At 39.1% G+C, this 12,324-nt stretch overlaps 1 protein-coding gene across 1 annotated transcript in view; it reads right to left on the reverse strand.

Moving 5' to 3' along the window:
• Positions 1 to 12,324, reverse strand: part of IMPG1 (interphotoreceptor matrix proteoglycan 1) — an 80,931-nt gene that overhangs the window by 31,068 nt on the left and 37,539 nt on the right. The window contains exons 9-12 of the mRNA XM_043542550.1: positions 9,614 to 9,634; positions 7,857 to 8,110; positions 6,980 to 7,056; positions 5,954 to 6,482 (exon numbers count right to left, since the gene is read on the reverse strand). Of these exons, the coding sequence (XP_043398485.1) occupies positions 5,954 to 6,482; positions 6,980 to 7,056; positions 7,857 to 8,110; positions 9,614 to 9,634 (881 nt within the window). The remainder of the gene's footprint in view (positions 1 to 5,953; positions 6,483 to 6,979; positions 7,057 to 7,856; positions 8,111 to 9,613; positions 9,635 to 12,324) is intronic.

The following is a 12,324-nucleotide window of genomic DNA, read 5'->3' on the forward strand; positions in this document are numbered from 1 at the left end:
CAAAAAGGAGAAAACTTTTTAAATCTCCCAACAACCTCAGTGGAACCTTCCAAAATCTGTGTTCTCTGAAGCATCCAGCATGCTTTGGGGTATTATAATAAATAAGTGATAATATATACAACCATGTATTGCCACTAACATAGGCCTAGTCTATTCTGAAAAATTAGACAGACCTAACCAAGTTGCACAAGGCTGACCCCCACTGTAGATGCAGCTATGTTGATGGAAGAATTATTCTGTTGCCCTAGACACTGCCTCTCAGAGGGGTGGATTAACTACATTGATGGAAAAAACCCATTGCTGCTGTAGCCGCTATAATGTAGGCATACCCATAATGTATCTACTTTCTTAGCCATCACCATTCCATAAATACTGTATTTCTCCAATATTACTCAGTTACACAACTGATTATGGAGTCTTTTTGCAAAGTCTTGCAATGGGCATGATTATGTGCCCCTGTATACACCTGGATACAAGCAGGTGCTAAAGTAATGGATCTTGTGTTTGGGGGAAATGACTTTGCCAGCTTAATAGGGTTATTTGATTTTTGAGAACTGTTAGCATTTAACACAGCTGCCCAATAAAAAACTTTCCTTAGCATACTATGGATAAAGAGCTCACTTCCACAGGGTGCTGAGCACCTCCAAGTACCACTGAACACTGTACCTCGCAGGATTAGACCCACAGAGAATATTACTGTAGAGATGGCAAAAACCACATCTGTCCTCAGTTAACAGTCAGTGCTATGTTTGCCTGGAGAAAATAACATAAGTAGTTAAAAATCAACTGAATGAAAAATGTAACAGAGTTCCAAGTAATCTGGGAAGAATTTGAGAGAGAAAATTACACTGGAAATTAAACAATTTCCTTTTCGGTTGTTCTTCCTGCACCTCATAGTCATTACAATGTTGAAAAACACTATAGGACATAGTGGATTATAACGTAATAGGTATGTAATGTTCCTTAGCAACATTTAAAAGTATGGAATAAAAATTCCCATTGAATTCACAAGAACAAGCCTAATGAGAATAAAAACAAATGACTAAGTATTTTTCAAAGATATAATGGAAAAGAATTCAGTGAAGTAGACTGAAGACCCTCTAAAGGATAGCAAAAATAATTTATGGATAGAAGAAAATTCAACATTCTTTGCATATTTTCACAGTGCAGTAGTAGAAATGGTCATACGTTTCCATGGGAGGAAGAAAGGGATAAATGAAGGCCAGTGGAATCCCACTTCAATTTATAAAGGACGGGTGGAGGAGGAGAAGAGAGAAGTATCTTTTAACTTCCTTAAGGGAAGGTAAATTCCATATAGTATACATGGAAGAATCTATCCATCCAGGGATGTTACATAATATGTACTTTCCCTTCCTCAAATTTGGGCCTAAAACAATTTTATGCCGAGTCTTTTTTAAGAAGTCTAGGAAAGGACTAGAATACGGCAGATTTCTAAGCATTAATGGTAACACTAATTGGGAACAAGATATGGGAACGCTAACTGTAGCATATTAGGACTTGTCTACACGTACGTTTTATAGTGCTCTAACTTGCTGGCTCAGGGGGCTGAAAAATCAGCCCTCTGAGTGCAGCAAGCCACGTTCCCAGCACTTGCAGCTAATCCCCTTGTGGAGGTGGATTACCAGGAGCGCTGGGAGAGCTGTCTCCCAGCGCTCGCACGTGACACTCGCACTTCAAAACGCAGCCGCAGGAGTGTTCCCACTGAAGCACTTTGAAGTTTCCAGTGTAGACATACCCTTACAGATAGTTAGCCTGAATTTTTATTAAAAGAAACATGCCAAACTGCTGGACAGGAAGGAATTTTCTCCCAGGTCAGACTAGCAATGACTGTCAGGGTTTTTTGCCTTCCTCTGCAGCATGTGGGTACCAGTCACTTGCCAGGATTACCTGAGTATATTTCATTTAATAAAATTCTCTGCCATTGCAGGGGCCTCAGGCACTGGTCCCTCCTATTCTCTCAGTGTGGCACACAGTAGTTTAGTCTCCTGTGGGCTGTAATACTTTGGTCTAATTTTGGTTGTTAGGTTGCATGAGTATCAGGTAGGTATGGCACTGCCTCGTCTCAGACAGAACACCAAATATCAGAGTCCTGAGGTAGAAGAGCCTATACTGAGAGAGCCATTTGATCCATAGTCCTACACTGGAATCATGGGAGGGGGGTTCAGCCAAACAAATTGGATCCTGGGTCAAGAAACAGGTCCCCTGGTGAAAATCAGTTAGGTGCTAACTGTGATTCAGCATAATTAACACATTCTTCATGGTCTGTGACCTGGAAATGACTGAAGTGAAACAAATAAATCATGCCGCTTTGCTGAGGTAGCCAATAGAGAGGTCACCAATAGGGAGCTGTGTGGCTACAGTATTTTTCATTTATTTAGAAAAATGCAATATTCAGCAATCATGTGGATTGGTGCCACTAAGTCTACAACCAGTGAGTGGATGACACTGAGATAAATGGAGCATTTTAATCTATGAAAGGTATAATTTCATGCCCATGCTTGCTTATCAAAGGGAAACTACCGTTTTTGATCAGCCCTGCATCTGAAAGATGAGATGTGCTACTCTGCATTAATAAGATGTGCAATGTATTTGAAAATAAAGTTATTAATGACAATTGTCATCAAAGACATTATTTTCAAGTACAATGCACAGATTGTTCAGGCAGAGAAGTGTTTCTTATTCCTTAGAATTTTCAGAGCACTGTGCTGATCAAAAAGTGTGTGGTCTTCTTTTGTTTCAGAACTCCATGTGTGAGAAAGAAGACTGCAGAATGAGAATAAAGTGTACAATATGTGAGAGAGTCTTGCAGCAGTTCACAGCATGTACCATGGCTGCTGATGAAATTAAAAGCCTAATACAATTTTTGACTGTGGCAAGAAATTACCATTTCATTATCTACAAATATATAAACACTCAGAACATAAGCCAACAATTAACCACCTGCAGTTGGAGGGACTGAACATGTTATTTCATACTACAACTATCCAGTATGATACTTTCCTCTGCAACATCTGGTTCTGGTTGCAGTCAGAGACAATGTACTGTTAGTTCAGACAATTGATCTGTTAGTCCAATCTTGAATGGCATTCACTCTGGTCCTACTCCTCTCATAATGCTAGTCTCATTTTCTATGTGGTTCTTTACTGTGTCCAGAAAGGAAATGGCAGGGAAGGCCATTTTGGATTAGGCGATTAGGATGAGGGAAATGTAGACATCACATACTACACACGGATATCTCCTCACACAAATCTCTACCATGGATTATTTTCTTCTGAGAGGCCCATAGACATGAAACTTATTTTTTTTAAAGTAAAAATAACATATTAACCATTCTTCTAGGTCCCCTGATGTGACTTCTTATTTTTGTTTTACAGTGATCAACTGTGCTAAGTGGTTTAGGTAACAAGACAAGGTCCCTGCTCTGAAAACCTAACAATCGCATCTTATCATACTTGTCTGTCTTTTAGTTCCTCAGGACAGGGAATGTATCTGTAGCTTATCCTGTAGAGCAGGGATTCTCAGTTTTTTTCTTTCTGAGGCCCCCCCAACATGCTATAAAAACTCCACAGCTCAACAACTGGTTTTCTGCATATAAAAGCCAAAGCCGGCATTAGGGGGTAGCAAGCAGGGCAGTTGCCTGGGGCCCCATGCCATAGGGGCCCCCTCAAAGCTAAGTTTGGCTTCAGCCTTGGGTGCCAGGGCTAAGGGCTCCGGACTTCAACCCCAGGAGGTGGGGCTTTGGCTTTCTGCCCTGGGCCCCAGCAAGTCTAACACTGGCCCTGCTTGGCGGACCCCCTGAAACCTGCTCGTGGCCAGCCAGGGGGCCTCGAACTCCTGATTGAGAACCACTGCTGTAGAGCACTGAGTACACTGAAGCTTAGGTGTAAATTTAAATTGACCATACTTACCAGAGGTACAAATATAGAAACACTGTCCACAACCACATTTACACATACATGGTAGATCCATTTGTCCTAGAAACTTTCCTCTCACAAACATCACACCATATATGTGGTGCAAATCCTAACATTACCTACCAACCAGAATGTAACAAAATACGTAGAAGGACTCTTAGAAGATCGTTGAGACACCAGACTGCCTATTCATGCACTGTATATGATGGAGTCAGGTTAAACATGCCTTTTCTGTTGTGCTTACAGACTTTGCAAGTGCTGGGGGAAGGCACTGAATTCAGCTCCGGGGTCCCTCGAGCAGCTCTTTAATTTGCCATAGCTGCACATATCTTCATTCACTTAAAATTACCCCTCCATCCTCAATGGTGACTACTAGAAGGTTTCACCCTCAGGAATTGTCTAACTTGGAGAGATTTTAACCTTTCAGGGCTCCCTACTTTCCAAGACTTTTTTTTTTTTTGAGGCTTATAAATGGTACTATGGAGGGGCCAGGATGGCTCTCCTGCATGGAGACAGTATTGCTCTATTTCACTGACCTCTGGCTTGCTCCTTGCCCTGCCTCCTACTGCTGTTAGTGCTGGCCCCAGGGTCATCCTGGAAGTGGTAGGGGATGGTTGGCTAAGAAAAGCCAAGAAAGCTATATTCTGTGCTCAGACACTGACTGGTTGGCTAGCAGTGAGGGAAGGGGGCTCATTGCTCACTGGAAAACTGAGTAGGCTCTTTGGTTTTATTTGGAGACAAAGAGGGGAAGGGACAGGGAAGAAATTATAGTGCCACCCTTATCTCTTATTTGTAGTCATCTGTTTTAGAAATGCATGCAGCAGAACCTTGATTTTACGAGTGCCGATCTTACAAAGGACCAATTACACTAACCGTTTTTCCCAACAGGAAAAAAAAAATCATCTAACGAAAGTGAGATCAATGAAGAACACCTTGACATCTCTTCATATTCTGATGCCGTCAATGCACTGGAAATTGGTCTGTAGTGATTTGAAGGACTGGAAGAAAGCGATGCAGTGACTTATGCACTGTACCTGTGAGTTCAGTTTTATGAACTTTTTGATTTTATGAATTCTTAAATCCCCAAATAATGTGCAAAATAGGGGTTGCACTGTATATGGTGCGCTAGAATACTGACGTTACTGTGCTCCTCGCAATTTTGTTCATGCATTATTTCAGACTCCACAGATAAAATACTGGTGTGGTTAAAGTTAATGGGAGTTTTGGCATTAATATGGAGCCAGAATTTCACACCATATGTATTTTTTTCTCTGCAAATTTGTATTGCTTATTCATAGTGAATGTCCCTTAAAGAGCTGACAGAAGATCCTGTGGACATCTGCATACTCCCATGCATCAGGGTTCTGTAAATCAAATTACCAAACAGAGAGAATGGAATAGATGACTAAAGAAAAGGAGTTGTTTTTTAAAACCTTGGAACCCTCAATCAGATTATTAGAAAATCCTTACTCTTTCAAATTATTATTATTTATTTGTATTGCTGTAGTGCCCAGCGGCCCTGGTCTAGGCCCAGGACCCCATTGTGCTAGGTGCCTGTGGTGTTCCTATTTTGGGATAAACTCTGTTGTTGTACTTATTGCTGACTTCAGATTGAGGTGCCTGTAGTTTATGTGGGTAATTTAATCTCCATTTTTGAATACTGGAATTGTTCTTATTTATGGTTGGTCTGGGATTTTATCTGGCATTTCTTTGATTTCCTTGGGTTTGTGAAATCCTACACTAATCGCCTATATGAATCCCACCTCACCCTTAAGTACGTGTGGTTTTTACTTGCTTTACTAACCCTGAAGTCAACCTAAAAGACATGTTTGCTCAGAGTGGATGTCAAAAAATTCTAACTCATATTTTCACACTTGATGATGTAAGAATATTCATTCAGCTGCAACGCAAAATGTAAATTTAAGGAAATATTTAGTCTGTTTACTAAATTGTATATATGTGGCACAATAGCTGGGTGTTTCTTATTTCTTCTCATGTATAGATGTTTTATAACCTACCTTGTCCAGATAGACTTTCCTGGCTGTCTCCCTTAAGAACCAGATCTGTGCTAACAGTCTGCTCTTTCTTCCTTTCAGCTTCACTCTTCTGATCACTGGGTTGCAGAAAGTTAGGTGGTGTAGTATAAGCCAGTGTGACAGCCTGCTCAGTTGGGACTTCAGATTCCCTTGTGCTTAAATCATTGCTGGCTGACTCATCTGCTGGAGGAGGTAAATCAGAATCCTCTGATTTTAAAGGGCCATCGGTGCTATCCAGAGTACTGAAAGGCACTGTAGAGCTTTGCTGGTCAATAATAATGTTCATGTCTTCAATTTCCTTTAAAGATTCTGGTTCTTGTTCTTTAGCCCATTCACTTGAGGGTTTGGCAGGAAATGCAGGTTTAGATGAAATAAAATTTTCAGGGGCACTGATATCTCCACTTAGCATAGTACTGCCAGTGGTATATCCACTAATTAAATCATCTCCCGTCTGCTCCACCGTTGCTAGACTAGGGTAACCTAGTGGGAGTTCAGCACTCAAACCATCATCCTGAAAATCAAATTCAGAGAACATTTACAGGGTGTAGCTTTCATTACTAGAGAGTCTGATACAATGTAGCCACAACGTCTTGTAACCATTGGCTCAATTGTATAGTTATGAAATATGGACCAATGCTTGTCATATGTGAATGTGATCCTAAATAAAATATATAACAATCCATTGCTTTAAAATCAGTTGAGCAAAGGTCGCATTTTATTACACCATGCGCTTTGTTCTATCTCACTCACTGAGATGTACAGTTTAGATGATGGTTCACCAAATAACTTGTAATTCTTATAAAGTCAGAGGAAACCAGGCAATGTCTTCCACATGTAAATACTTCAATCAATTACTTTTTGCTTTTGCAAAATAATACATACTACTCACACTGGCTGCATTTATTATAAGGATTGTACTTATTTTTAGAATCAGTTTGGGGATGGGGCAAATTTTAGATTATCTCAGTTCGTTTCCCTTTGAGAGAGAGAAAAGCAGAATTAGCTTACCGACTCATTGCCTGCTGGAGCAATGGTGACCACTGATTTGATATCATTGCCTGAGTCACTAGATGGTTTAATAGCTTCTGCAAAACAAAACAAAAGGCAAAGTATGTTTTTCAATAAAACTGCAGATTGAAGATAATGAATGCTGATCAAAGTACATAACCTCTATAATAGAGATAAAAACTCATGGAAACAAAAATGATTCATCTGAAATACTTTTAAAAATCAGAGTGAATGAGAATGACAGGTAAATTTTATTTTTAAATTACAATAGGAAGTAAAGCAGCAATTTATTTGCAGCACTCAATATTATGCATTACATAGTTAGTGCAAATGAGATACAGCTGTAGAAAACTCCTATTGGTTAAAACCAGCTTAAGCACAGACTATTCAATGTATCCATATGAGCCATGTTGACTTGTGTAATGAATAATTGCAGTGTTGCCCTATGTCCACATCATTGTAATTTTAAATCTAGTGCTTTCTTGGGTTTGTACCCCACAGTTCTAAGTGGAGCTACTGGTTGAAATATTTCACAAAAAGGGGATGTTTTTGGTTGTCGAAGAAGGCCATATTTTTTAAAAAATATTTTTTTAAAAAAAATTTGTTGACATTATTAAAATTTTCCATTTTCAAGAAATTTTCCATGACACTTTTTATCGATAGTTTAGACTATTTTTAAATCAATATAGGAATTTAGTTTTGGCACACTTCATTTAGACCCATGAACCCTTTAGAAGCTTTGCAATTCACATCCTAATAGGTTAATTATACCAAATGGAAATAAGCTGGAAGGGAAGGAAAAAAATCTTATTTAAACCTTATAAATTAACAAGACAGAGATTCAGATGTATGCACTTATCAGCCTTTATGTACTGACCATCGGTAAACTGAAGTGTTCCAAGGTCCATTATCAAGGACTGGTCTTCCTGTAGTGCCATGGCAACCAGCTGCTGAAGGTCTGTAACTGTGAATTTAATTCCTGGTATCTCCTCTTCTTCCTTTGTACTAAGAGGGCTTTTTTCATTTTCAACTTTATTGGAGCCAATAGTTGAGATATCATCCCCAGTGCCCTTTACTTCTGAGCTGTCTCTCTCAAAATTGACAACGTACCGTGCTACAGTGCTGCTTGACCTGCAGTGTAAAAATGCAATGATCAGCTACAACAAAATGAGTTACATGTCAAGCAGACATTTTTAAAAGGATTCCTATAGCCCCCAATATGCCAGAATTGTTTTATAAAAGTAATGTAATTATACTTCTAACCTAATTATCTGAGTTGTTACCTCCAACTTACTTTTTCCACCACTGAGATTTTAAAAAGTTAAAAAATTTAAATTTAAAAATGTAAAAATTCCATGCACAGAAACACTGGATTCATTAACCAAAAAAATAATAATCCATTGTTCAAAGAAAATGTAAGAATTGGCAAATATAATCCAATTAAAGCTTAATTGGTGAGCTGCTTGGCTCGTGGGATCGGTAATAGAACATTAAGTCTTTCATTCCTAGGTCATTAACTCAAATACAGTCATAAAGCCATGCTGGCAGTGCCTAAAAGTCATAACCATCTGTTGACTACAATAGCCTATGTGAAATGAGTTGATGAACTCATTTCAGTTTACAGTGGCGAGGTTCCCAAACTCCCATCCCAATAGGTAATATTGCTAGCTGTCTTAGAAGAGCAGCTAAGGACTTAATATGCATGGAAAGCAAAAGTAGCTTTTCACAATTTAAGCTAGTTCTTCCAGGTCATGGGTGAGTCATGTAAATTGGGCCATCTTGGAAAAACTTGCAGTATTGCTGCTGTGGATGTTCCTGTTCAATGGGTACACAGAAGATGTGATCCGCAGGACTATTAATCTGTCACTTTTCATAAGCAGTAAATACACAGTTTTTTTACAAAAGTAACAAACATTCATTCTAAAAACAGAAATTGTGGAACAGCTTTCCACAATGATGAATAACTGAAGGTCTCTTATCTGGGATGTGCTATGAATTTACATTTATAATACATGGCAAAAATCCAGTAAAGATGTAGGCCATTTTTGTTGTAAATCAGATTAAATAATAAATCTTATTCTCCAGCAGCATTTTTAGGCTGGAAGAAAATATTCTAGTTATATTACCAGTTAAGTATGAGAGCCAGTTTGCCTCTTATCAAATCATTCTCGGAGACAAAGTTGGCCTTTTTGCGCAACTTCTGTCTCAACTGGGAACTGAAGTAGCAAATTAGATCCTACTACTTACTGAAGGGAATGTGTATGTGGAAACAGAACTAGCAAGCAGCTGTCATGCCAAAAATACTTTTTTAAACATAATTTAAAGTATGACATTTTCCCCTTTTCTACTTAAACCTTATGTTGTATAGAGGTATCTTTAGCTGTTCAAATCAATGTTATGCTGCTTATCTAGTAGCGTGATTTAGGCTAAAGAATTTTTGTCCCTCTTCATAGATAGGGTGTTACACTTTGATTAAATGAGCCTTTCAAATGAAGGTGGAAGCCATGCTTCTTGTTTACCACAGATTCTGTATCTGAACAAAAGACAAATTAATTCACTTTGCCACATTAATAAATCGTGTCTTATCAAATTATTCACTATATTTATTTTTTTAAAAAAATGCTGCTGAATTACCCATCTTTTTCCATATTCCGGCTTCATTTCATCACACAGGATAGGACATGATAATGGATTGCAAAAGAGAAAGAAAAGATCCATGTAAACTGTTAAGCCAGGCAGTCATATATCACATTTATCTCAGGACAATTTGTCTTTTACCTATCCTTTGTCATCTTTATTTCAATGTGAAAAATGTCAGCCTGCTGTCCATCATTACACATTTTCCCTCCATCTTTCTGCTCTGTCTGTGTGTGAGAGCAGGAATTTTACTGTACTCTATTGCTCAAAGATTTGCACTCCCAGTCCCATTACAAATGACACAATCTGTGGTGCTGTCAGTCCTAATCTGCACCTCCCCAGTGGAGTTCAATACAACAGAGAAGCTGGGACCAAGACTGTGACTGGCTGCTATCCAAATTTAAGCCTCAGAAGTAACCTGACCTATTAATTACCTACCATGTACAGTTATGAAGGTCATGTCTGATGCTTCTAGAATTTAATGACAGACATAACACTCTGTTGTTGTTGTTTCCCTGATGAATCCTCTAGTCCAGCCATAATGAAGCCCTTAAGCTACCACACACACAGAGCCCTGTACCCAACAGAGCAGCAACCCCTGCTGCAGATCCCACAAAACAGTTTTCTTGTCAGTCAAGGATGAATGAGGAGGGAAACCCTCGTGGAGCAAATCAGAGCTGCTCTCTAATTCTCACGAGGTGGCATCATTACTAAGTGGTCCAATGTACTCCCTACCTCTTCCAGACTGGTGAATATATTGGCTTCTCAACTCTATCAGCCCCTACTGACCTGAGAATAAGATACCAGGACAGGTACTGACCTCAGGTTGCTTGGAGCCGTTCCTTAGAGATATGACTAAGGGCTTGTCTTCACTACAGGCTAAATCGGCACTGCTGTGATCGATGCAGCACACATCAATTTAGGGGGTCTGGTGTAGACACCGCTGTAAATTGATCTAAGCTACATGAGTTAAGTTATGTATCTTAAGTAACTTAATTAGCGTAACTTAGATCGATTTACCTCATTAGTGTAGACCAGGCCTCAGTGTAAGATGTTGGTGCTTAGTGTTCGTCAGATTTGGTCTTTAAATGGCAGGGTGGAGCACTGGGGCATTTAGCTGGCTCAGTTGAACGTTCTTCAGCAGGGAAAGGTAAACAATAAACTTTTTGAAAATGAAAGCATATTTTAACCCAATATTGACATGTGCTCACTATTTGGAAAGACTATGTGACTTGCCGCAGAATAATTTGGGGAAGGTCTAGCTTTCTCTGTAGGGAGCACTTCTTGAATGAGCGTAACCCCTCCCCTTCCCTAAAGTACTTTGGCTTCCTCTGTCTGAGGTTCTATATACTTCGTAGGGCAAATTAGCTAAGTCAAACAAGACTTGACCTGTCAAAAATGGCAAAACACCCTATGCATCAGAAATAATGTACATGCTCTGTGTACAATGTACAGTGTCTTTGTTTGCATAGAAAAATTAATTAAATAGTGAGCAGTTTTCCAAAACTGCATGATAGAAATTAAAATTGTCAGGAAATTGCATGATAGAATCAGGCCTCATTGGAGCGTACTTGGTGTAAAGCTTATATAACTTCTTTAACCCTTTTGCTGCGGGTCCTTTCTGCAGCTTCTGTGCTGCTGAAGAACAGATTTGGGACCTCTAGAAATGCCAGAATTTTGTGGGAATGCCAGCATGGAATGTTGGCACTGCATAGGTAGTATACCTGGTAGAATAAAAGGACTAACACCTACCACAGTGATTTCTTATTCTAGGTATGGAAAAATTTAGTTGTGTCTTACATGGCAGTAATTTTTATTAAATGCTGACTTTTTAATGATGACCACTGTCCCTGAGGCAGCAGACAGGTGTGAAGCAGTTAAATCTCTTAAAGCATCTCAACTTCAATGCAGGCAGAAGCTTCAACCTGTACTCTGTTTCCATGAAGATTGAAGAGAGCAAAGGCCAAGTCTAAAGCAGCATCTCCATTAACATAACTTACTGTCTAGGATTCTTCACCATAACTTGAGTTTTGGTCTCTACCCACAGGAGATGTGCCCTTTTGGCATTCATTAGAAGTAGGGTGAGGCCTCAGGAGAAGTTTTCAATAGCAGAAGATTCTCTGTAACTGCGTTCACTATGACAAAGTTCCCTTATAATATAACACATCTGCTTAAAATTAGTCTCTTCTCCAGTTTAATTGATGCAGCAGCATGCTTTTTAGCAACAGCTTGTGCATAGGACAGTGTCCCCTCAATTTTTATTCCTGCTTCATTCAACTGACTTCACATAAAATGCTGCAAAGTGGCACACTGAAAATGAACATAAATGTCTTTGCTTCTGTAAAGATTAAAAATAAAATCACCTTGATGACATTCAATTTACATGATGAAGTTAGAAAAATCATTAGTGCACGGAAGCCAAAATCACATATGATCCAAAAACGCAAACAAACTTCCTAATTCTGAACAGATTTGCAAGTCCTGTTGCTGCAGACCATGATTCTCACTGTAGTGACAGAACAGATTGCAAATGTGTCAGAAGAGTGCCTATTGGATCCCAGGCATCTTTGTATTGGTTGCCCTTCCTTGTAAGATAAAATAATTCCCTGGACAAACTAAGGGAATTGTGATAAAGTGCTGAATGTTTTTTCCTGACTGTTCTGCAATAATCAGTTTCTTCTCATTTTTTTGGTCTATTAAAAAATTTA

This window comes from Chelonia mydas, chromosome 3 (genome assembly GCF_015237465.2).
Source record: "Chelonia mydas isolate rCheMyd1 chromosome 3, rCheMyd1.pri.v2, whole genome shotgun sequence".
Classification (NCBI taxonomy): Eukaryota; Metazoa; Chordata; order Testudines; family Cheloniidae; genus Chelonia; species Chelonia mydas.